Source organism: Brachyhypopomus gauderio, chromosome 17, assembly GCF_052324685.1.
Source record: "Brachyhypopomus gauderio isolate BG-103 chromosome 17, BGAUD_0.2, whole genome shotgun sequence".
Classification (NCBI taxonomy): Eukaryota; Metazoa; Chordata; class Actinopteri; order Gymnotiformes; family Hypopomidae; genus Brachyhypopomus; species Brachyhypopomus gauderio.
The window spans coordinates 2,959,843-2,987,699 of NC_135227.1; the positions used below are offsets into that span (position 1 = coordinate 2,959,843).

General features: G+C 39.8%; 2 protein-coding genes across 2 annotated transcripts; one reads left to right on the top strand and one right to left on the bottom strand.

The window, feature by feature from the left end:
- Positions 1–8,193: 8,193 nt before the first annotated feature.
- Positions 8,194–20,489, bottom strand: LOC143481135 (uncharacterized). Its single transcript, XM_076979077.1, has 9 exons — positions 20,322–20,489; positions 18,290–18,373; positions 17,762–17,809; positions 15,979–17,178; positions 14,928–15,618; positions 9,483–14,798; positions 8,712–8,807; positions 8,516–8,604; positions 8,194–8,408 (listed from the first exon to the last, which is right to left on the bottom strand). The coding sequence occupies exons 2-7, from the start codon at positions 18,371–18,373 to the stop codon at positions 8,764–8,766; spliced, it is 7,383 nt and encodes a 2,460-aa protein (XP_076835192.1). The 5' UTR covers positions 20,322–20,489; the 3' UTR covers positions 8,194–8,408; positions 8,516–8,604; positions 8,712–8,763.
- A 4,123-nt stretch (positions 20,490–24,612) lies between these two features.
- LOC143480149 (uncharacterized) lies at positions 24,613–25,895 on the top strand. Its single transcript, XM_076977643.1, has 2 exons — positions 24,613–24,842; positions 25,109–25,895. The coding sequence occupies exons 1-2, from the start codon at positions 24,714–24,716 to the stop codon at positions 25,799–25,801; spliced, it is 822 nt and encodes a 273-aa protein (XP_076833758.1). The 5' UTR covers positions 24,613–24,713; the 3' UTR covers positions 25,802–25,895.
- Positions 25,896–27,857: the final 1,962 nt, after the last annotated feature.

Sequence of the window (27,857 nt, forward strand, 5' to 3'; positions counted from 1 at the left end):
ATCAAAATGTTCAGAAGAATCTCATTATCAATATTCCTGGAAAAAATTGTGACATTTGCATAAAGTGTCGTTGTGACATGTCGATCAATAGCTCTGGGGCGTGGCCAAATTTACTTAAACAGCTATATCTCAGCAACGCTTTGACGGATCTTCATAAAATTTTAACAGTTGTTAGGGCACATGACTCCGAGGTCATAGGTCAAAGCTGGCCACGATTGTCCAATAGGGGGCGCTATAACATGGGAAAAACTGTTTCTCAGAAACCATTAGTCACATCAAGCCAAAACTTTACAGGCATCATCAGGGGCCCAAGTGATATCAAGACACACAATGATGACATCATCACTCAAAAAACATGGCCGCCATGAGCCAATTAATTTTTATTTGAATTAATTGGCCATTTGACAGACTTACCATTGGCCAATCAACATGAAACCTCACCACTGTGCATATCTCAGGACTATGTGTCATGCTGTGCAGTTTTAAAACATTTGGCCACTAGGTGGCGCTATTTGTGAAAATCATGCATAACTCCTCCAAATTTTCACTTAGGAACATGCAACTTGTTTCTTTTTATTCCTTGCAGTAGACCTGACAACTTTGCAATTACAAGTCCTATTAAAAAATGCATACTTTTGTCACATTCATCAATTGTTTGAAAATAGCTCTTTAAGAACTAGTCCTAGGAATTTGATCCAATGATGGCAAAAATGGCATAGGCATAATCTGTAGACACTGTAGTTAACTACATATGGAAAAAATGTTGCATTTTTATTTGTCTGATTGGTCAATTTTTCCATTATATCCTTCTGGCCATGCCATAAATGACCTTTATTGCTATAACTCATAAACCATGTAAGTGATCAACTCCCAATTTGAAAGGCTTTTATACACTGAGGTCCCTGTGAGGTATGCCAAGTTTGGTTCAAATTGGCCTGTCGGAGGCGCTACAGTACCCAAAAACCTGAGAAATCATAAAAACTCACGCAGCAATCTTGTTATGCAGAATACAGACAAGTAATGGGGCTTGTATGATTCAGATCAATGAGGTCTATAACATTGCAATTACATCTCATAACAAAAAGTGCACTGCCTGACCAGAAATGAACCTTTTAATTCACCAAAATGTCATTGCATTACTGAGATTAATGAGATATCAGTATGATAGTACTTGGGCTCCATCTAGTGGCCAAACACCGGAACTGACTGAAAACTATTTCTTACATGAAACACCACACAAACACACACAAAGCTGATCTCAGCATGTGATTTAGTTCTGTGATCTGAATAATTTTGCCAATACATATTATTTTGATACTTTTGGGCCTTTAGTGCCCCAATTGAACCTTTTTTTGCACATTGATTTATTTGTGCATTTTTTCCACTCAAACAGCTTCTTTTCACATTTTGGGGTCTAAAGGACCTTTTGGGCCTCTGCCTATTGAGGCCAAGAAGCCTATTCGTGTGTGAACCCGCCAATTGCCGCTTGCGGCTATATTTATTATTATTATTAGGGTTCACACACGTAGTGTGGGAAACCTATTGTAATTGTCGGGTTTTTTCTTCTTATTATTATTATTTTTCTCCGCATAAAACGCATACTGCAGCCTAGACCGTAAGGCCCAGAGACACCAAACTTGGCAGAATGGTGTAGTCTCTTTGCGAGACCGTGCTAAAGCACAGAGACCCACATTGGCCTGATGGTGGCGCTATAGCGCACCATTTTGCGTTTTGGTCCATATCTCCCAAACCGTAGGGCCTAGAAACAAAATTCCACTTCTGAGGGATTCCTTGGCTCAAGCCAAACAAAAAAGCCCCAAGAACCATTAAGCTCCGCCTACTTAGATTTTTTGCTAATTTGCATAATATGCAAAACCTACTTTTTTATACTAGTCCCTGGTTTTTCATCGGATCACCACAAGCTTGGTGTCAAAATATTCAGGAGAGTCTCATTATCAAAGTTGCTTAAAAACATTTTGAGATTTGCATACAGTCTGGTTGTCACATGTCAATCAATAGCTCCAAGGCGTGGCCAAAATTACTTAAACAGCCATATCTCAGCAACGCTTTGACCGATCTTCATAAAATTTTAACCGTTGTTAGAGCACATGACTACGAGGTCATAGGTCAAAGCTGGCCACGATTGTCCAATAGGGGGCGCTATAACATGGGAAAAACTGTATCTCAGAAACCATTAGTCACATCAAGCCAAAACTTTACAGGCATCATCAGGGGCCCAAGTGATATCAAGACACACAATGATGACATCATCACTCAAAAAACATGGCCGCCATGAGCCAATTAATTTTTATTTGAATTAATTGGCCATTTGACAGACTTACCATTGGCCAAACAACATGAAACCTCACCACTGTGCATATCCCAGGACTCTGTGTCATGCTGTGCAGTTTTAAAACATTTGGCCACTAGGTGGCGCTATTTTTGAAAATCATGCATAACTCCTCCAAACTTTCACTTAGGAACATGCAACTTGTTTCTTTTTATTCCTTGCAGTAGACCTGACAACTTTGCAATTACAAGTCCTATTAAAAAATGCATACTTTTGTCACATTCATCAATTGTTTGAAAATAGCTCTTTTGGAATTAGTCCCTAGTAGTTTGATCCAATCATGGCAAAATTGCTATGAGCATAATCAGTAGACTCTGTAGGTAAAAATTGATTAAAAAAATGTTGGATTTTTATTTTTCTGATTGGTCCATTTACCCATTATATCATTGTGGCCATGCCATTTATGACCTATATTGCTATAACTCATAAACCATGTATGCAATCAACTCCCAATTTGAATGGCTTTCATATCCTGAAGTCCTTGTGAGGTATGCCAAGTTTGGTTCAAATTGGCCTGTCGGGGGCGCTACAGTACCCAAAAACCTAAAAAAACTTAAAAACTCATGCTGCAAGCTTGTTATGCAGAATACAGACAGAGTAATTGGTCTTGTATGGTCCAGATCAATAAGTTCTATAACATTGCAATTGCATCTTATAACAAAAAGTGCACTGCCTAACCACAAATGAACCTTTTAATTCACCAAAATGTCATATTGCATTACTGAGATTAATGAGATATAAGTATGATAGTACTTGGGCTCCATCTAGTGGCCAAACACCGAAACTGACTGAAAACTATTGCTCACATGAAACACCACACAAACACACACAAAGCTGATCTCAGCATGTGATTTAGTTCTGTGATGTGAATCATTTTGCCAATACACATTATTTTGATCCTTTTGGCCCTTTAGTGCCTCAACTGAATCTTTTTTTTTACATAAAGTACACTGCCTGACCAGAAATGAACCTTTTAAGTCACCAAAATGTCCTATTTCATTAATGAGATTAATGAGATATCAGTATGGTAGTACTTGGCCTCCATCTAGTGGCCATATACCGGAACGGACTGAAAACTATTACATGAAACACCACACAAACACACACAAAGCTGATCTCAGCATGTGATTTAGTTCTGTGATCTGACTCAATTTCCCAATACACATTATTTTGATCCTTTTGGGCCTTTGGTGCCCCAATTGAACCTTTTTTTGCACATTGATTTATTTATGCATTTTTTTTCCACTCAAATAGCTTCTTTTCACATTTAGGGTCTAAAGGACCTTTTGGGCCTCTGCCTATTGAGGCCAAGAGGCCTATTCGTGTGTGAACCCGCCAATTGCCGCTTGCGGCTATATTTAGGGTTCACACACACAGTGTGGGAAACCTATTGTTATTGTCGGGTTTTTTCTTTCTTTCTTTCTTTCTTTCTTATTATTATTTTTCTACTGATAAAATGCATACTGCAGCCTAGACCGTAAGGCCCAGGGAGACCAAACTTGGCAGGATGGTGTAGTCTCTTTGCGAGACCGTGCTAAAGCACAGAGACCCACATTGGCCTGATGGTGGCGCTATAGCGCACCATTTTGCGTTTTGGTCCATATCTCCCAAACCGTAGGGCCTAGAAACAAAATTCCACTTCTGATGGATTCCTTGGCTCAAGCCAAACAAAAAAGCCTCAAGAACCATTAAGCTCCGCCTACTTAGATTTTTTGCTAATTTGCATAATATGCAAAACCTACTTTTTTATACTAGTCCCTGGTTTTTTATCGGATCACCACAACGTTGGTGTCAAAATATTCAGGAGAATCTCATTATCAAAGTTGCTTAAAAACATTTTGAGATTTGCATATAGTCTGGCTGTCACATGTCAATCAATAGCTCCGAGGCGTGGCCAAATTTACTTAAACAGCCATATCTCAGCAACGCTTTGACCGATCTTCATAAAATTTTAACAGTTGTTAGGGCACATGACTCCGAGGTCACAGGTCAAAGCTGGCCACGATTGTCCAATAGGGGGCGCTATAACATGGGAAAAACTGTTTCTCAGAAACCATTAGTCACATCAAGCCAAAACTTTACAGGCATCATCAGGGGCCCAAGTGATATCAAGACACACAATGATGACATCATCACTCAAAAAACATGGCCGCCATGAGCCAATAATTTTTTTTTTGAATTAATTGGCCATTTGACAGACTTACCATTGGCCAAACAACATGAAACCTCACCAGTGTGCATATCTCAGGACTATGTGTCTTGCTGTGCAGTTTTGAAACATTTGGCCACTAGGTGGCGCTATTTGTGAAAATCATGCATAACTCCTCCAAATTTTCACTTAGGAACATGCAACTTGTTTATTTTTATTCCTTGCAGTAGACCTGACAACTTTGCAATTACAAGTCCTATTAAAAAATGCATACTTTTGTCACATTCATCAATTGTTTGAAAATAGCTATTTACAAACTAGTCATAGGAATTTGATCCAATTATGGAAAAATTGCTATAAGCATAATCAGTAGACTCTGTAGGTAAAAAGTGATTAAAAGAATTTTGGATTTTTATTTTTCTGATTGGTCCATTTACCCATTATATCATTGTGGCCATGCCATTTATGACCTATATTGCTATAACTCATAAACCATGTATGCAATCAACTCCCAATTTGAATGGCTTTTATATCCTGAAGTCCTTGTGAGGTATGCCAAGTTTGGTTCAAATTGGCCTGTCGGGGGCGCTACAGTACCCAAAAACCTAAGAAAACATAAAAACTCATGCTGCAATCTTGTTATGCAGAATACAGACAATTAATTGGTCTTGTATGATCCAGATCAATAAGTTCTATAACATTGCAATTACATCTTATAACAAAAAGTGCACTGCCTGACCGGAAATGAACCTTTTAATTCACCAAAATGTCATTGCATTACTGAGATTAATGAGATATCAGTATGGTAGTACTTGGGCTCCATCTAGTGGCCAAACACCGAAACTGACTGAAAACTATTGCTCACATGAAATACCACACAAACACACACAAAGCTGATCTCAGCATGTGATTTAGTTCTGTGATCTGACTCAATTTCCCAATACACATTATTTTGATCCTTTTGGGCCTTTAGTGCCCCAATTGAACCTTTTTTTGCACATTAATTTATTTGTGCATTTTTTTCCACTCAAACAGCTTCTTTTCACATTTAGGGTCTAAAGGACCTTTTGGGCCTCTGCCTATTGAGGCCAAGAGGCCTATTCGTGTGTGAACCCGCCAATTGCCGCTTGCGGCTATATTTATTATTATTATTATTCTTTTTCTCCGCTAAAACGCGTTGTGCAGCCTAAACCGTAAGACCTACAGACTTCTCCTTTGGCCAACTTGTAGTACTCCTCTCCGCTACTCAGGCGCAACACGCCAGCCCGATCCGACCATAGGTGGCGCTATAGCGCACACAAACGCATGAAAAAGTTTAAACAGGTGTTTCTCCTAAACCGTATGTCCTAGAGACAAAATGTAAACTTCATCTGATCAGGCATGTGCTCATCTAAAAAAAGTTCCATTGAAGCCATATGCTCCGCCCCTTACATGTCGAGCTAATTTGCATAATATGCAAATACGCACACATTTTTGAGCGCGTACTAGTCCCTGGATTTTTCACATACATGCACATATGTGGTATCCATGCGTTCAGAAGAGTCTGAACTTTAATTGTTATGGAGCCAAAGTGCACATTTCTGCACATGGGCGTGGCCACATGCATCAGAAGTCAAGCGTCGAAAATTCCTTCGCCAAAAATCCACATATTCTGCTGTATCTCAGGCATACTTTCATGTATTCACTCCAAATTTCACACACATGTACCTATTGGGTGTCTAGACCGGCACATACATTTTGGCAGACGTGCACACCTAGGTGGCGCTATAATGGCCAAAAAACTCTCCTGCCCACACCGATTGGCCAAATAACTCCAAACTTGGTACGCATCATCTATATGCACCTATGACACAGGTCCTTGACCTGCACCATCATATGTCCAATATGGCCGCCGCTATCGACCAATCAACTTTCAGTACACATTTCACAAGCTTATCATATGCCAATCAACATGAAACTCACATATTGTGTTCATCTACACACCCTCTAAGACATACTCAAGTATGACGGGAATTGCACCACTAGGTGGCGCTATACTACAAATTCCTGAATTACACCTACATGCTTTCATGTAGAAGGACAATCATGATCTCATATGATTCTATGCAAAATCCCCAACAACTTTGTAATTGCAAGTGCTTTGCAAAAATGTACGAATTTTCACATACACACAGGTTTCACATACATACTGCCATAACCAAATCTACCCATACCTCAGTGACTAACACATACAAACACATAATTCACACACAGACGTATGCCTACATATGCACCATACATTGAGCACATACACTGTCATGTCAGACATGTGAGTTCTCTGTGACAACCAAGTGCCCATTAAATGCACGTGCACACACACACACATACACACACACACTCAGATATTTCACATACACACTGCCCTAGCCAAACCTACCCATACCTCTGTGTCTACCACATACAAACACCTAGTTCACACACACACACACACACATATGGCTACTTATGTGTATGCACCATAGATTGAACACATGCTCTGTCATGTCAGACATGTGAGTTCACTGTGACAACCAAGTGCTCATTATATGCACGCACACACACACACACACACACACACACACACTCATATATTTCACATACACACTGCCCTAGCCAAACCTACCCATACCTCTGTGACTACCACATACAAACACCTAGTTCACACACACACACACACATATGCCTACTGATGTGTATGCACCATAGATTGAACACATGCTCCGTCATGTTAGACAAGTGAGTTCACTGTGACAACCAAGTGCCCCTTATATGCGCGTGCACACACACACACACACACACACACTCATTTCACATACACACTGCAATACCTAATTCACACACACACATATACCTACTCATGTGTATACACCATAGATTGAACACATACACTGTCATGTCAGACATGTGAGTTCAGTGTGACAACTAAGCGCCCATTATATGCACACACACACACACACACACACACACACACACACACACACACACACACACACACACACACCCCTACTTATGTGTGTTCATCATAGATTGAGAACATACATTGTCAGACATGTTCACTGTGACAATTAATACTGCCCATTATACGCAAACACAAACATTTACATATACAGCCCTAACTCATGAACACTCTCAATCACACCAAGCCTATCTCGCTCTGTCTGTTACACATGCACACACACACATGTACTGGCCTACCAATGGGTTTCACATACACATTGCCCTAGCCATACCTACCCAGTGACGACAAAAACACACACGTGCACATGCACAGACACACACATGCTTACTCAAGTGTTTGCATCTCAGTCACAGGTTCAGCAGGGTGTGACAACTGACACAGCCCATTATACACACTCACACACACACACACACACACACATGCCTACCTATGTAAACATATATAGCTGCATCTCCTGAATGCTTTCACATATTCACACCAAACATTTCACACACACACACACACACACACACACACACACACACACACACACACACACACACACACACACACACACACACACACACACAAACACGTCACAGACCAAGTTGTTTATATATGCAAATTGAGTGACAATGTACACGAGTAGATGATTGGCAAATATTTTTATTAAAGATGAAATGATGAGTGATGGGTTTGTTAAAAGAAATTAAAGATAAGAAGGAAAAAAGCATAATAAAATAATGAGAAATTATAAAATAATAATAATAATGTAATAAAATAAATATTAAAATAAGAAAATGTAACTAAATAAAATAATGTAAAAAAGTAAAGTAAATAAGATACTAATAATCAGGAAAACACAGTTGTGGACAGTCACTGCAGCTCAATTGGTTGAATGTTGATTACTTATGGAGACATCTTGATTATGTTGTGCCCAGAACATGTTTGATCTGTGGGAAAGGGTATTAAAAAGAAGTCAGAATCAGTATAATAACTGCAATAAGTCAGTAACATGCATTGATATTTACTGTACTCATTCAGGTAATCATATACTTACTGTGAACAGTTGTGGACAGTCACTGCAGCTCTAGTTGTGCATTAATTATGGAGACATCTTGATTATGTTGTGCCCAGAACATGTTTGATCTGTGGGAAAGGGTATTAAAAAGAAGTCTGAATCAGTATAATAACTGCAATAAGTCAGTAACATGGATTGATATTTACTGTACTCATTCAGGTAATCATATACTTACTGTGAACTCTTGTGGACAGTCGCTGCAGCTCCAGTGGTTGAATGTTGATTAATTAAAGAGACATCTTGATTATGTTGTGCCCAGAACATGTTTGATCTGTGGGAAAAAGTTTTTAAAAGAAGTGAGAATCAGTAATAATAACGGGAATAAGTCAGTAACATGCATTGATATTTCCTGTACTCATTCAGGTAAACATATACTTACCGTGAACTGTTGTGGACAGTCACTGCAGCTCTAGTTGTGCAATGTTGTACAAGTATGACAATGTGGTTGTTCATAATAAAAGTTAAAAATTTCCTTCACATAGCTGTTATACATTTATGTAGTATTAAAATGTAATCAAATGAAAAAAGTAAGTAACTAAGTAACAGTGTTATTTTCCATTTCGTGAAAGCAATGTTTAGGAACTTTAATGATTATCTTTTGGAATTGGCCAATTGTAAGCAGGGGAAAATAATGCAGACCATGAGGATTTAACAATCATAATGAACTGATGTAGTAATGTCACAGTATATACAAACATTGTGTGAATGCCAGAGTGTGAAAACTACCAATAGAGTACAACACATTCATGACAGCTGAAGTATGTAGGCATAACAGAAACACATATTTTGTCAATGTCAAGGTCTTTAACATACACATGATCTATTAAGGTGCCATTTTCTGTTGTTGCATCTTTCACTACTTGAGTAAAGCCATAACGTTGCATCACTTCACAGACTGAGTTAGTTACAAAAAGATTTACATTGAAATCTCCCATGATAATTTTACCTTCTGAGAAACTGTCCATGTGCCTGATCAAATTGCTCATCTTGTTGAGAAATACTGTCTGATTATATGAAGATGGGCGATACACAATTGCAGCTGTTGCATTGAGATGAGGAAGAATAAACTGCATGCACTCCAGATTCATACATGGTACATCAACAATAGTACAGTTTGTCTGTGGTTTATAATAGATACCAACACCTCCATGCTGTTTGTCCTTGAGCTTAGCAAACACAGTGTCAGTTGAGTCATACGAAAGACATCTTGGTTGATTATAGAAAGAAAATCCACTTATTTGTACATCTGAGTTATGCCGTGACTGTACCCAAGTTTCTGTCATACAAATGATATCAGCATCCATATACCTTTTGTCTTGTTGTAGGTCTTGTAGGTGACATGACAGTCCTTGGACATTGTGCAGAAGTATTTTACATGATGGAGACACCTGTGTTTGTTGTACTGGCTGAATAAATGCAGGCATGGTTTGCATGAAACTTTCAATGTCTGATTTGGCATATATTGCACTTTCTTTGAAGTCCTGTATTATGAGACCTTGAAGAGATGTAACACGACTTAAGGCCACATATGCTTGTCCAGGTGCAAATATCTTTTTAAGTGACACAACTGCTTTGTCCACAGTTAGACCTTGTACTTTGTGGATGGTGCAAGCCCAAGCTAATTTCAGGGGGAACTGGCGTCGTATGCCACCACTCTTAGTCACTCTCTCTTCATCTGGTTCAATTGGTGTTGCCTTTTGCAGGTCAGGTTGTAAGCATTGACTTTTGGCTCTTACCGCTGTACCAGCTCTTTCATTGTCAAAGGTCACATATATTTTTGAAGGGAAATCTTCACCTGCATTGAAATGTATTGCATTAACTGTACCAAAAGCACCGTTTACAAGGCCATCTGAAACATCAATGTTTTTAAGAAGCATGACCCGTGCATTGATTCCAATGTGAAGTGATCGTGAAAGACACGTGTTACACATATTGCCGTGGTGGCTCTTTACTCTTTGAAATCGTCCAGTTTTTGGAATTCTGTCATAATCTTGTGCCTCAATGATTGTAGTTTCAGAGCATATTAGCTGCAGCATATGTCTGTTGTGGTCATCAACTTCCTCATTTGTTGCATAAATATGCAGATTTGTAGTACATTCTCCTTCACCTGTTTCACACTGTTTGAGTTGATTAATGTCTGTATTGAGCAATGGATCACATTTTTGCCTTTTCCTGAGCCGATTCAATAACTCTGCAAATGCAGCATCTTTTTGTCTCATGATGTCAGTGAGTTCTGCCAAAGCAAAATGATTCTGCCATAGATTCACACCCACAGGTTCACTGTACAAAGGTTTACCCTTCACTGGACTGAGCTGATAGAAGTCACCCACTGCAATGATTGAAACCTTTCCAAAAGCTGAGTAATCTCCACACTGCTTGATCTGTCTCAGTCTGCCATGAATATATGCAAGGAGTTTATGATCAACCATTGAAATTTCATCTATGATTAATATATCAAGTTTTCCCAATTTAGTTCTCAGTGCATTTATTTTCTCATCTCCCAGTGGCTGATAAGGCAGCTTAGTATCTGTGCCAATGGACAAAGAAGTGTGTATTGTGGCAGCATCAATGTTATAAGCACTTACACCTGTTGGTGCTGTTAATAACACACGTGTGTCATCAGGATTCTGTGATAAACGAGACAGGATGCGACATGCCTCATAATGAATTGCTTTGATCAGCACAGATTTTCCAACACCTCCAGGGCCTGATATAAACACATGGAAAGGGTCCGGATGTTCTCCACGTAGCTTTTGTAAACACCAGTGACGAATCTGATAAAATATCTGAGACTGTTTTGCATTCAGTGAACGAAGTAAAGCCATTGCTGCATCCTTTGACAGGTTATGTTTATTATTGTCTAATGAAAAGGTTTGTTTCGGGAGGAGATCTGGTATAACATCACTGTTTTCACTTATGTGTGTATTGTCATTATATTTATTTTCAAGACATTCTAAGCGTTCTTGTTCTGTTTCTGGACAAATTTGTGCCCATGCATCTTCCATTGGACCATGTACCTCTAGGTCTTCTTTAGCTTGGTCTATGGAATCAGCCTCTTTTTCAAACTTTGACATGTTTGTGTCCACTATGGCTTTTACTGAAACCAGTTCATTGTCTGAGTATTTGACAAACCCACCTTCATAGAACTCTTGGTGTGTCTGGAAAGTTGGTGGCTTCAGTTGACTGATCGAGTAATGAGGAAGAAACAGTTGCAAAATGCTTTCATAATATTTTGCAGGATTTTTGGTTGGTGAGAAACGAGCATATCGAATTACAGCAGGCTCAGTTCGTGACCTTTTCATCACAAATCCTAGACCTTCATCTAGTTTCACAGTGTTTGGAGATGACGTTTCAGACTTTGACAACACTCTATACTCTGATGCAAAAGTAGCCAAACACATTTCTTCAAAATCCTTGGATTTAGGTCTCCCCTTATATCTGTCAGTTATACTGTTCATCCAGATGTTCTCACTGTCTTCATCAAGACATTCTGCTTTCCTCTGTATAACATTGAGTGGAAGACTCATTCTGATTGCATCACAGGTTGGCACAAATTGTACTTTGCGGGAGGCCTCTTTCAGCTTCATATTAGTAAGGCGATATACGCTCTCCTGAGCTGAAACTTCACGGTTATGAAGGAAAACACTGCCAAGTTTGCGTAAAGCTTGTTTAGCATCAAGATTGCCTTGCTGTGCAGCTTCTTTTTGAGCATGTGACAATAACAATCCCATCTCTCTCTCAGCTTTAGATATGTATGAGATGATATATACAATACAGGAATATGCATCAATCACAAACTGTATGTCCATGTTAGCATTCCATGCATTTAGGAGATATCTGTTGTACTGATTCACCCAAGCATCACATGGCTTTCTCTTCAACACAACACTGTTTTTTTTGCTAATTGTTTGGTATGCTGCTTCAAAAGTTTCCTGATTTATGCCTAGTGAAGCAAATAAGTCATCTGCTGATTGAAAGTTGGCCTCAGTGTTCAATAAAGCTGTCCGTACATTTTTCAATATGGAATCTGCTAAATCATGCTCCATATTAGGCCTGCTTTGATTGTTATTTGCTGAAATGCTTTGTTCTCCACATTTGTCATCATCAACATTTTTATCATTGTCAGTCTTGCGTCGTGTCAAAAATGTTCTGCTAGATGGAGGACGGGGAAAGTTGAATCTGCATATAGTCCCCCTTTTTTTGCATGTTTTTGAGTGCCTTTTGCTGTGTTGTTGTACACTTGACACAATTTCATTCATTTCTGTGTCATCAACTGATGGCATTTCACATGTGACATAGTGATCAATGAATGCTAGAACTTTATTGTCATCATCTTTGTCTATCTGAGGAGCGTCTTTAACCCAGAACAGGCAGTGACTGTGAGGTGAACCACGTTGTTGAAACTCAATTCTGTAGAAGTAATCAACTATTTCTCCTATTGGTTGTGCTTCAGACATGATGACATCTTTCAGAAAACAACGGAATCGGTGGTCAAACATTCTGGCAGCTGTCACAGGGTTACTTTTCAGCAGAGCACATCTCTCTGACCAGTCAAGGTCATCTGGTGATACATATTTACCCTCTTGAGTCAGGATTGTTTCCATCAGTTCTGGCCATCGCAAGTCAGCAGAGGAAAAGGAGCAAAACCACGTAGGGATACCCAGTTGTCTGACCATTGCAAACAGATCTTTCTGAACACTTTGCCAAAATACAGGAGTACCTCTAATGGGTTTCAGGAATTTATAGCCTTCATCATGATTCAAAATCCTTTGTAGGGAGTCTGTGTTTACTAACATTTCTGAAGTAATGTCAGTTTTGTGCGCACAATGTCCTTTTCTCAAAGCAATTGACACGTTTGATACAACCTGATTTAACTCAGACAAATACTGACCATAAAAGATATAGTCCAAGTTCTTTGCAAATCTACCATCTGCATTAAGGATTCTTGTATTTAAATATCTTGACAATGTCAGTCGTTCAGGCCTGTTGTCATGAAAAGTGCCTGTGCCTTTTGGGAAAAGAACTGGAAAACATTTGGCTTCATTAGACTCATCAGTTAATAGCCTCACTGGATTGTTTCCTTCTGCAGGTGCAACAGACATTATTCCATCAAAGTGCTGATCCAGAATCTCCTGTGCTACATCAACTGGTTGTAAACACGTATCCATGAACATACCATGCTGTTGTCTGTCATGAAGAGTTTCATCAATGTTGTCATTTTCAGAATCACCATCATCATGTTTTTCCTCAGTAACACATTGGTCATATGCATCATTCTCCTCTGCTTCCGCAGTTTTACTCAGTGGATTTATCCAATCATTATTAAACTGGACATTACTGTAGAATTTGTTATGCTTTTGTAGATACATCAATGAAGATTGAATTTTGTCTGGACAAACAAATTCATATTTATAATGCCCTTTGTATGTCAGTTTTCTTTTCAATTTCACTCGAATCATCTGATCAATATTTTCAGATCTTGGTAAAACATCTACTACATTTGTCATGTTTGATGGGACACAAGTGACTGGTCCATGGACCCCATTTTGTCCTCCTTTTGGCAAGGAGACAATTCTCATAAATGGTATATGCATCGCAATTAAATGCTGTTCCAATGAATTTAGCATCTGCAATTCTGAAGGAACTGGTTCCAGTGAAAGATTATTGGCAACACTCTCTTCTGGCATTTTCCCATTACAAATCTTTCTATGGCATGTATAGCAAATCCACAGACAACCTGCAGGACCAGCTTTATCAGGGCAGTGTGCAGTGCAGCTTACATTACATTTATGTAGATAATTGTCTGTAATACATTTATCTGCTAATAATGCAACTGTAGCAGCTTTTTTCAAATATTCTTGTTTTCTGCATTTTATTACTTGGTGTTTGAACAGAGCTCGATGGCAAACTGCACAGACATGTACAGGACCCATGGCTATTTTGTCTCTGAACTGTTCAAGTACATAGGACATGTCTTTCCTATTGTCTTTTCGTATGTTTCTTCTTTCTGTATTTTGTAATTTTAACCTGTTCACATGATGGAGATCTGTTTTGTATCTATCAACACTCATTTGCTTTACACGTTCTTTATGCTTTTCATCTGTGCTGTATTTCTGAACACTTAATGACTTCACATTGTCTCTGTGTTCCTTGTCTGTTTTGTATTTTTCAACACTTAATGACTTCACATTGTCTCTGTGTTCCTGGTCTGTTTTGTATTTTTCAACACTTAATGACTTCACATTGTCTCTGTGTTCCTTGTCTGTTTTGTATTTTTCAACACTTAATGACTTCACATTGTCTCTGTGTTCCTGGTCTGTTTTGTATTTTTCAACACTTAATGACTTCACATTGTCTCTGTGTTCCTTGTCTGTTTTGTATTTTTCAACACTTAATGACTTCACATTGTCTCTGTGTTCCTGGTCTGTTTTGTATTTTTCAACACTTAATGACTTCACATTGTCTCTGTGTTCCTGGTCTGTTTTGTATTTTTCAATACTTAATGACTTCACATTCTCCCTGTGTTTCTTGTTAGTCTTATATTTTTCGATACTTAATTCCTTAATGTGCTCCCTGTGGTCCACATTGTCTGAATATTTGTGTAGACTTTGCATTATTTTCTGCCGTTTATATTGCTCATTGGTACTGTATGCATCAACTTCTCGTTTTTTCACGCAGTTTCTGAAATTCTCATCATCATGATACCTTTGCGTATATTTCTTGACTTTTGCCTGTCTATATTCTTCATTGGCATCATACTCTCTTTTCTTTCTGTTACATATGCGACGATTTGAAGCAGATGCAAAGGATGTATTTCCATAGTTGCATAAACACAGTTCAGTACACATAGTTTCACTTGTTTTGACACAGCTCACCACCTCGTAATGTGAGTTATCACAATGTTTCAGATAAATTCCTGTTGTTTCATTACACTGACCAGTGAAAGGATGACGTGCAGAGTATTTCAGCCATCCGTTTTGACAATGTGTATGAATATTTACACCAATCAGGTCAGCCGCAGCTTGAATTTCCACTTCAGTGGCCCAGGTACCGACGTACTTCATTCTTGTTTTAGAAATATACTGTGACACACAGGAATAACCTTCTCTGAGATAGTTAACATAGCGTGCTTCATTTTTCTCTATGTGTTTAACAGTAGCACATCGGATCTTCCTGTGCTCTTTTTCACTTCCACTAATTGCAAAAGCCAACGAGCGGAAAAAACAATTGCCATCACCAGTGATCATCTGCGTTTGGCAAGGCTCGCCCATTACAGCGGGAGTAGGCAACTCGGCGCGATTAAGTTCAATGTAAACAATATTTAGTTTTAAGCACATACTTTTCTGCTGCTGCGTTGTTAAAGGACTGAATATAAAGTTGTCGGCTTGGGTCTCAGTAACCAAGACAACATCGTCGCCATGTTCATTTCCCCTGGTACTCACTTGTTTAGCCCGTTGATCAGCTGAAACGTTGTCGCCATCGGTCACGTGTTTGTGTTTCACTGCATCGCTACATGGCAAATGTGCGCTAGCTTTTACACTGCTGCACGGGGAATCATCTGTGTACATTGTAGCTTCGATTTCCGTACTGTCCATTACCGATAAACGCTCACCTTCAAAGGTTTCCGGCATTACGATTGTGCAGCTTACAGTCGCGGTAACGCCTGTGATTTCAAATTGCATTTTGTCGGCATTCAATGACAAACCCAGGACCGTAACGTGGTTCAGCAGGGACTCCATAGTGGCATGATACGCTACTAAACTTGTACCAGACTTTGTACGCTCACCTTGCGAGTTACGTGAATGCGAGTCGATTAGCACATAGCATGAGTCTTGTTTAATGATAGCGCACGTATTCAAGTTAACAGTGAATAAACAAGCGTCAAACTGTGAAAACACTCTTATTAATGCTTCATCATATGGCATGTAAACATTCTGCATTTCATCATAATCATGGACACCAAACAGACCTACAAACATGACATCACTATAGTTTAAATCAAAGCTGTTATTCTGTAGTGTATGCGTAGTAGGCAAATCTCCAACAAACAGGTAGCCTGAAGGGTCGTGAATGCTGCCGGCATCTCTGATGGATCTGTATAGGTCGTCTCCCTTCATGAGAACGTCATCTAGGTCAGCAGGGGTCCAACTCAGAACATTCTTCACTTTCGACATCATTATAGCTGTGACACTATTAGCAACACACTGCTTATTAGCTTTATTGGCAAACATTGGATGTCCTTGATGGAAAGAGCCTGTCAACGTCTGCACCTGGGAAAACTGAGCACAGACACTTTCAATAGCATCAGAGGATTCATTGATTGATCGCGATGGGAATGATTGGCATGTATCGGAAGTCATTGGCATGGTATTGGAAGTCATTGGAACGGTATAGGCCAGTTTTTGCACAGTTTTTGCACGGTTTTTGCACAGCTTTTGCACATTCTGCCCAACGATGGGGTCAGAATTGGTCAGTACTTTTTTTTTAAGAGGAAGCAAAACCTCTGGAGTCAGTACTTTTTTTTTAAGAGGAAGCAAAACCTCTGGAGTCAGTACTTTTTTTTTAAGAGGAAGCAAAACCTCTGGAGATGGGTCCCTCTGGCATGCACCGCTCCCAAGAACACGCGGTTCAGGAGCAAGCACCTAATGAAAGATACAGAAGAGAAACAAGAGAGGGATGACAAGACACACAAAGTTAAACATCTAACAATGCAAACTACAGACCCTAGAATACACCAAGGCTGGTGTCTACACAATATATCCCACACATCTACAAGTACACAACACTGACTACATATTCAGTGTCCATCATATAATTTATATATATATATATATATATATATATATATATATATATATATATATATATATATATATATATATATATACACACACACACATACATACACACACACACATCATATTCAATGACTATCATTTCAGAAATTTGTCATACATAAAGAACTCTACATATACACATCTATATATTAAATTGTTCCTCTGAATGTCATCAGCACACTTAACTTTCACAACCTATGTGGGGATGCAGTTTTATGCCCACATAGTTTTATGCATATTCCCCAACACATGTTCCCTCATTATTTACACCGTGCATCAGTAACCCCCATCAATATTTGTTAGCCTAAACTTTTTTCCATTCTTTTACACATAAGAACTCAATGTACGCATCATTTAAACAGTCGCAATGTATTCATTAAAGTACAACCTCTGGACCCATCTCCTCACTCGACACAGCATCCACCACAGGTGACTCCTAAAATCACACACACACAAAAAACACATTTTATAGCTTTTACATGCATGAACCTCACATCACACTAAAAAGACAACTTGCTCCCTTTTGTACGTTCCATCTACACAAACCTGTAAAGCCTTTACAGACACATACTACCACTGCCATTTAATTTCTACAGTCCTTCATGGTGTTTACATTACATAGCACAATCATGAAATGCCATCCATACTCCAGCAAAAATAATGCATACTGCTTGGATCTTACTAGCATGCAGTACACTACTGAAGCCTGAGATTCCTGTATGCTGTATGTATTACACTGACTACGTTACACAACACCTGCACAAACTGTCCCATCAAGTCACTGCAAACTACACACAATTTTAGATATTTAACTGCCACAACAGATTACCACACATATTTACTGTTCCAAACCATCCATACACCTTGACTATTATCCTGTGTGTGGCTGCACACAAGTGTGCTGCACTTCACTCACATCTGCCTGGACTGCTGGACCTCTCATCTTAGCGAAGCGTGCCTTTGCAGCTGCTGAGCGGCGTGAAGCCTTGGTACGTGGCATCTGCTAAAACAAAATTTACACACAACACATTTTACGAATTAGTCTGTCACTCCCCCTCCCCGTCATTAGTCTGACCAATTTGCCCAAACATCGTTATAAGCGTCTCGGCCTGAAACCACTGACAATAATGGAGATCTAATCCTGGGTGCTTAACTGTGTGTTTATTACATATGGGCGTATCTGTGTGGCTCGGCAATGAAAATACGTATAAACATACAATACTCAATAAACGATAAACCAAAACAATCGCTTCACACTCTAAACATACTAGTACACAGTGGTGGCTGGTCAATTTGTGGCGCTGGGGTGCCGCCCCTTAATATTGTTCAGATATTAAAATGAGTTAATTATAAACTGCGATAGTTAGGAAATTATTTAGTCACACTGTGTGTCTAATAGCCATGTTTGAATTTATTAAAAGAGTAAACGCATAATTGTATTTAATTGCTTACATTGTGCACACTTCCTGTGTGCAGGGTGCCGGTCTAATGAGAGTGCATGTAGATCAGGGATGTCAATCAAATACACAGAGGGCCAAAAAAAATTTTCTACAAGCCGAGGGCCGGACTGGTTCAATGTTTATTAAAACATAATGAAATGATTGTACATAGCCTATTGAACCAAGACCTAACACGGTGTATATTATTTAATGCTTAAATGAATAAAGTAATATTTTCTTATGGAGCTGTTAGTAATTTCAAGTGAAAACATTGAAACAGCAAACAGATAAAAACAAACTTCCTTCAAAGAAGACATGTCCTGTACATTAAATGAATAAAGTAATACAGGTTTGAAAAGTGCTGAAATTTAGGCTAAAGTACTTGAAAATGCTTGAAATTGTAACTACTTCGGTTCACAACAAATATCTGTCTGACTTAACAGTTCTTTTGTATCACGTTAACAAATACGAGCCTCTTGTAATTCCAGGACGAAACATGAGAGAACGTGAAGACGTTAACATTATTTTCAAAACCAAACAACCATTAAATGTGAATAAAAAGCGAATTATATCGAATCATTTCGAGTATACGTATAAATATTTAACTTAATTAAGTTTAACGTGCTGGGAAATATTGAAATGGACCTTGAAAGTGACGTACAAGTGCTTGAATTCCACCTTGTAAAGGTGTATGAACCCTGCAAACATGACTTTGTTCATTGCGCTGAACAGTTACAAAATTGGACAGGTGCACGACCTCGGGAATCGATAGCGCGCGACGCCCTCGCACACGGAAGGAGCCACTGCGATTACGTCATTTTCGCCGCGCGGACCCTCGCCGCTTGTGGCGCTGCAGTGACTTCGCGGGCTACCGTTGCATTGTGGGGAATGTAGTGTTTGTGCACCAGCACAACAAACACCAGCGGGCGGCTGTGGCCTGCGGGCCGGTTCTAATAGAAATTAAATATCATCCAGGGGGCCATAGATAATCAATCTATGATCTATCAATCTATCCAGATCCGGCCCGCGGGTCTTGACTTTGACATATGTGATGTAGATGCATAAATTTATGTTTAAGTAAATAAAGGGCACTAAGACTGCTTTATTTGTTTAATTTGTTTGCGCCCCCCTCAATTTTTTTTGCACCAGCCGCCACTGCTAGTACAACTTCGCATATATCGCACTACTCTGAGCAAACACTACAGGATAAGTAAGCGCTACTGAAGCGAGTATCACGAAAACACCTCGCGCCTACCTCGTGCACACATCATGCTTCACTCATGCAGTGAGGCAACTCTCATTAACTTATATCGGACTTAACATGAATATACATGGTAATACATGTAATATACATAGAAATACACATGACATACCAATATCCCATTAATGAGCCAAACTAACCGTCATATTACTATGTACATATTACATTACAGCCTCAATTACCGCTATAACATACGGATACAAAACGCAACATATTACACAAATATAACAGCTGAAACGTAGACTTACTGTTGATCCACGCGCACAGCTCACCCAGAAGAATAAAGTCACTCTTTATAACTCTGTTTTTCAACCAAAATCTCCGTATTCCCTTTGTTCTCAAAGTTCGCCTCTGCTCAAAGTTCAGCTCTGCTCAACGTTCGGCTCCGCTCTGATAGCCTCCTCCCACTGTCGCTCTACGAACAACAGGGCAAACCAACTAGAGAAACATACAGGGGTGTTCGGCCGGAACCACCTAACGCCGGACTTTCAACAATAATTCCACATTTTATCTATAGTGTACTATTTACTCGAAACAATGTTTGCAACTAAACCTTCATGCATGTTCAACACGTGGTCGGGCGCCTTTGCTGGTGTCCTACGTGTTAACTACGAGTACATTAACAACTAGCCTGCTATAACCACATAAAAACAATTACCAACATATCAAATACTGCCTCCTTTAACTCCCCCCCCAGAGCCCATTATAATTGCGGTGTGTGTCTCTGTGTTTTAACAATAATCGCACTAATAAAAATCACACATTCACATAAATTCCTGTACACAATATGTTCATGTTAATGCCCTGTAACACATGTACATTAACAGTAACATTGTATTAAACACTTTTCCCCCATCATTTCAGACTACTATCATTTGAGATATGCAACCAGTGGCAGCACATTCCCTTTCACCAGCCAGACACCTGCCAATTTATATCTGACAAAGGACATACACCTGCTCCCCTTCTCCTTGGAGACTACATGATCAAGCCTAGATCAACTAGAACTTACACACAATTACATACATAACAACTTGCCACCACTAATGGCACATGCAGTCTTGGTTGACTTGCTTCTGAAAAACAAACAAACATTAAATTACATAAACGCCAGAGTTCAATGATGCATTTTCTTCCTTATTCTTATACAAACCTATGCTTTCTTTTACAGCACGACTCCTGATTCCTAATCACACTTTAAGTGCTCAATGGCTAAAAGTCATCACAGCCAATTACATTTCCCCCACTAGACACCTATTAATTACCATCTGAAAGAGTCAATACACCTTCTACCATTCTCCATGCAAATTGGTCCATCAAGCCTCTTTTATCCCTGTCTAACCACCAACCAGTATACACCTGAACCTCATAACCCTACATTTGACACAACCCACAAACACACATTATTATTTAAAGAAGGACTTGACCTTCTCAAATTCTCTTTGGATAGTGGAACATCAAACCAATATTCTCCCAAGTAAAAGTCTGAAGGCATAGCCCTAATCCATTACACAGCATCGACTTCTACATGTTCACATAAAGTTACTGTCCAGTCCTGAAGCAAGACCTTTCAACACCTTCTTCTCACACATTTTGTAAGTACTACACTATCTACTACTTTGTTTTCCTATTGTTTAATAATAATCTGCACTTTTATTATATCTGATCAGTCTAAACAAATACAGTGGTACCTTGATACGAACTTAATTTGTTCCGTGACCGGGTTCGTATGCTAAATCGTTCGCATATCAAAGCGAATTTCCCCATTTAAAATAAAGGAAAAGCAAATAATTGGTTGTAGCCCACCCCAAAAGTCACCCCTTTTATGAGTTTTTATTGCCGTATACGTTTACCAAATCAATAAAATGCACATTAACAGATTAAAATATTAACTAGATAGGCAAAGTTTGTGAACAAACTTTGTTGGCTTGCAAAGCAGTCGAAACGCTGTTTTGAATGTTGATGGCCTAATGTTAAAGGTTGTTTTAATGTTATCATTGTTAGATTATGTTGCGGTTAAGGAGTAGTTTAGGTGTTTGGGGTAATTACTGCTGAGGGGTAATTGGCTGTGGTGTAGTTGACATTGAGGGGTTATTGACCTGTTGGGGTTATTGTTGTTGATGGCTATTAAGATTACTGTGTGGTATCTGTTAAAAGCTTGTTTAGATGTTGTATTTGTTGTTGAGGGGCAATTACCTGTGGTGGGGCAATTACTGTTGAGGGGCTATTGCCATTGGGGTAGTTAATGCAGATGTATTTGATATTGTTGAAGGCTATTCGTTTAATGGTGTTGTTGCGGTTAATAGGTAATATAGCTGTTTGGGGCAATTACTGCTGAGGGGTAATTGGCTGTGGGGTAGTTGATATTGAGGGGTTATTGACCTGTTGGGGTTATTGTTGTTGATGTGTATTAAGATTACTGTGTAGTTCCTGTTAAAAGCTTGTTTAGATGTGGAATGTTTTGTTGAGGGGGTATTTACCTGTGGTGGGGCAATTACTGTTGAGGGGTAATTGGTTGTGGGTTAGTTAAAATTGAGTGGTTGTTCAGTTATACAGTTAATACTGCTGCAGGGACTGAGGGAGAGAAGAGGTTCTGTGCGTGTGTGCTCCATCTGCTCTATCTGATCCATCTGCCCTTCTGCCCCATCTGCTCTATCTGCCCCTCTGCCCCATCTGCCCCTCTGCCCCATCTGCTTTATCTGCCCCATCTGCTTTATCTGCCCCATCTGCCCGTCTGCTCCATCTGCCCCGCTGCTCTACCTGCCCTGCTGCTCTACCTGCCCCATCTGCCCCTCTGCTCCATCTTCCCCATCTGTTCCTCTGCTCCATCTGTGTGTGTCTGTGTGTAGTGGGTATGAGAGAGATGCATGTGTGCGTGCGTGTGTGGGGGGAGGGGGAGACACATTCAACATAACTGACACCACTCTGAGTGGAGGAGCCTCGTTTAATGTGATTTGCACCCTCCAAACAAACGGTCGTAGTTCCGGCCCTATTTAACTTATCGCTTAACCGACATTGTATGAGAGAGGACCCCTGGCTGATTATTTTGGTGTAATTTGTGTGTTGTTTGACCCAATATTGTCTGATTTATGACAAGTTAAAAACAGGCAAATTGTGAAAAATCCCTTAACTGAAACACGGTCTCTGCCACTGTAGACGCCTTGTTTAATGTGATTTGCACCCTCCGAACAAACGGTCGTACTTCGGGCTCTATTTAACGTATCGCTTAACCGAAGATATTGTATGAGAGAGGACCCCTGGCTGATCATTTTGGTGTAATTTATGTGTTGTTTGACCCAATATTGTCTGATTTATGACAAGTTAAACACAGAGGCAAATTGTGAAAAATCCCTTAACTGAAACACTGTCTCTTCCACTCTAGAAGCCTCGTTTAATGTGATTTGCACCCTCCGAACAAACGGTCGTACTTCGGGCTCTATTTAACATATCGCTTAACCGAAGATATTGTATGAGAGAGGACCCCTGGCTGATCATTTTGGTGTAATTTGTGTGTTGTTTGACCCAATATTGTCTGATTTATGACAAGTTAAACACAGAGGCAAATTGTGAAAAAGACAGTTCTGATTTTGAGAAATTAACATGGGAGTTAATGGGGCAGTTTTCTGTGTCTAGTGCCAAACAAATGCTCATAACTCTAAAAGTAATTGATAAAATGATTAGATATTTTGGCGTGCCAGAAAGGACAAATTTCTCTCTCATTTAAAATTTAAATGGAGCTTCTAGATGAAAGTGGAAGGAATTTACAACTGTTTATCCAGGAGATTTTTCATGACAGCACACTAACTGGGGACATTTCTGAACATTCCGCCATTCATTCTCTATGGGAAAAAGTCAACTTTGAGGACTTGTCCTGAGGACACCGTATGTCCGACATGTCCCAAAAGCCCCCTTGTATCTAATCTCCATTTCACAACATTCTCCCACCTGACAGGAGCCAATTTTCCTGTTACAATTGCCTACCATGGCATCCCCACGTCATCCTGCCGCCCAGGACCTGCAAGGATATGTCCACGGAGTTTCCCAGTTGCAACAATCTGCATCCACCAGCAAACAATACTTCACCGCAAATTTCCAAGAGGCGGACCGAACTTCCCGTGTTGTGGTCTTTACACCACACCACCACGAGTTCTTCACACGTGCAGAAATGGACAAGTAAGTATCCAATTTTGCAGTAGCGGCTGGCCAATTTGTGGCGCTGGGGCGCCGCCCCCTTATTATTTTTCAGATTAAAATGAGTTAATTATAAACTGCGGTAGTTAGGAAATTATTTAGTCACACTGTGTGTCTAATAGCCATGTTTGAATTTATTACAAGAGTAAACGCATAATTGTATTTAATTGCTTACATTGTGCACTATTGTGCCGGTCTAATGAGACTGCATGTAGGTGCATAAACTTTTGGCAAGCAGGTGATCTGAGGCTGCAGTTTAATTGGTTGTTTCAGATTTTCCACGGTGCGCAGCTCTCTGGATGGAGGCTGGAGCAGCAGCTCTTATAAAATGAGAGAAAATTCAGTTTTATCTTTACTCCTATCACACTTGCTTGCTTTCCAGAAATCCAGTTCTGCTAAAGAATGTCGTGTTAAGTCCCTCCCGACAGCATGAGGGCAAACACGACATCATGATCAACAGGTACTCGCAAGTCACTTGCCTCAGAAGCCTTGACTTTGCTTACGACACCACCCCACCACAGGACATTCCTACCAAAACCCTGCTACAGATCTTGCAAAGTCCCGTCCAATACCAGCGTGTAAGTCCCACCACACTCACTACATACAGCAACTTGCATCCTTCTAACTGAACACAATTACATTCTCCTTTATTGCTCAATCACTACATCAATACCTGAGCCCTATGATTTGCACATCTTATAGACCCATATGTTCTCTTTTTGAATCTGTTTTCACTACTGCATCATGTGTACATTTTGGCTCTAATATTTGCTCTTGTATTTTTACATGAACCATATTACCTAATGCTTTGCCTTCTCATGTTTCTTTCTCCCCATTCTTTTAGGTTAACGTATCTGTTTGTGTGGTGGAAGAAAGGGAGAACAGTGAGGAGTTCACAAAGGGCAACACTGTTACACCCCTGAAGAAGGTAGTGTATGCTGTATCAGATCAAACAGCTTCACTACTGCTAACAGTCTGGGGCACCCATACATTCTGCTTAAAAAACTGGTACCACTTTAGTGATGTCTCTGTGCGGAACTTCATGGGACAAACTACCCTCACGACGACCAGGGACACCAATATACAGACAATACCTCATGCCGGTCCATCGGTGGACCCTATTGTAGATGACATCACCACCACTGAGGGTGAATTATCAATGGTGAACATTGATGTTCAACACCTCTGCCCCAAGAGACACTCTTTAGACTCTGTTAACTTCTCTACCCTAATGACCCGCTGCCACTCATGCAAAGCCTTCTGCAAAACGGCTAAACTTTCTGCTGTGGCTCGTGGCACGCTCACTATTATTGATGAGGCTGGGACACAACATTCTTTTAATTTGACTGACAAATTAATAAGGGAGACACTTTCTCTGAACCCTGGTCCATTGCCACAGCCTGACGAGCTTGCAGCACTGTTCTTGCACCACGACAGGGCCACTGTCACTACCAAGGGCTCCAGAGTACTATCTGTACTTGTTGATGCACCTCCTGAAGCACCCTCGTCTGAAGACGCAGCAACAGCAATGGCTTGAACAGACCTCTAATGATGGGTCTCTTGACCTATAATTCTTGTTTTCATTAACCTTTTGTATTCTTGCACTTATTTAATGGCTGTGGTTGTAGAACATCTTTGTACTTATTGTTTGTTATTTTACCTTATGTTTACAGTTTGCACAAGTACCACACCATTGCAGTATAATGCCATTTATGTACAGTTATATTTAATACTTTTTCTTTTACAATTTTCTTAATAAACATGCATGTATCACACATGTCCAACTTTGATATTCTACTTTAATCACCCACCCTCAACACAGAATCCCATGTAAATTCTAACTTGTATGTCCATATATTCTCTTCCTCCCCCATCCTTCTAACACTAATCAAACCGTGGTCTGTCTCCCCCCTACTTCATAGGCATTCACAAAAACGCAGGTCTCCCTATAGCTTTCACATAGACACTGCCATAGCCATATATACCCATACTTCATTCGGCAGAGATGGAATAGTGGTTGGGTAACTGGACTTGTGACAGGTTGTGAGTTCGATTCCCAGACCTGACAATCTGGTTGATTGACTGACGAGCAAATTTTTAGCTTCTGTTTTGTGAGAAGGTGTCTCATTTATAGATTCCCTTCATATACCTTTGTATGCCATCGTGCCAGGCCTGCCGGTGGGTGCCCAAACCTTGCCGAACTTTCAGCTTGGACCCCGTAATCGCCGCTTGCGGCTATATTTAGGGTTCACACACGTAGTGTGGGAAACCTATTGTAATTGTCGGGTTTTTTCTTTCTTATTAGGGTTCACACACGTAGTGTGGGAAACCTATTGTAATTGTCGGGTTTTTTCTTTCTTATTATTATTATTATTATTATTTTTCTCCGCATAAAACGCATACTGCAGCCTAGACCGTAAGGCCCAGAGACACCAAACTTGGCAGAATGGTGTAGTCTCTTTGCGAGACCGTGCCAAAGCACAGAGACCCACATTGGCCTGATGGTGGCGCTATAGCGCACCATTTTGCGTTTAGGTCCATATCTCCCAAACCGTAGGGCCTAGAAACAAAATTCCACTTCTGATGGATTCCTTGGCTCAAGCCAAACAAAAAAGCCTCAAGAACCATTAAGCTCCGCCTACTTAGATTTTTTGCTAATTTGCATAATATGCAAAACCTACTTTTTTGTACTAGTCCCTGGTTTTTCATCCGATCACCACAACCTTGGTGTCAAAATATTCAGGAGAATCTCATTATCAAAGTTGCTTAAAAACATTTTGAGATTTGCATACAGTCTGGTTGTCACATGTCAATCAATAGCTCCGAGGCGTGGCCAAATTTACTTAAACAGCCATATCTCAGCAACGCTTTGACCGATCTTCATAAAATTTTAACAGTTGTTAGGGCACATGACTCCGAGGTCATAGGTCAAAGCTGGCCACGATTGTCCAATAGGGGGCGCTATAACATGGGAAAAACTGTATCTCAGAAACCGTTAGTCACATCAAGCCAAAACTTTACAGGCATCATCAGGGGCCCAAGTGATATCAAGACACACAATGATGCCATCATCACTCAAAAAACATGGCCGCCATGAGCCAATTAATTTTTATTTGAATTAATTGGCCATTTGACAGACTTACCATTGGCCAAACAACATGAAACCTTACCACTGTGCATATCTCAGGACTATGTGTCATGCTGTGCAGTTTTAAAACATTTGGCCACAAGGTGGCGCTATTTGTGAAAATCATGCATAACTCCTCCAAATTTTCACTTAGGAACATGCAACTTGTTTCTTTTTATTCCTTGCAGTAGACCTGACAACTTTGCAATTACAAGTCCTATTAAAAAATGCATACTTTTGTCACATTCATCTATTGTTTGAAAATAGCTATTTACAAACTAGTCATAGGAATTTGATCCAATTATGGAAAAATTGCTATGAGCATAATCAGTAGACTCTGTAGGTAAAAACTGATTAAAAAAATAATGGATTTCTATTTATCTGATTGGTCCATTTTCCCATTATATCATTGTGGCCATGCCATATATGACCTATATTGCTATAACTCATAAACCATGTATGCAAT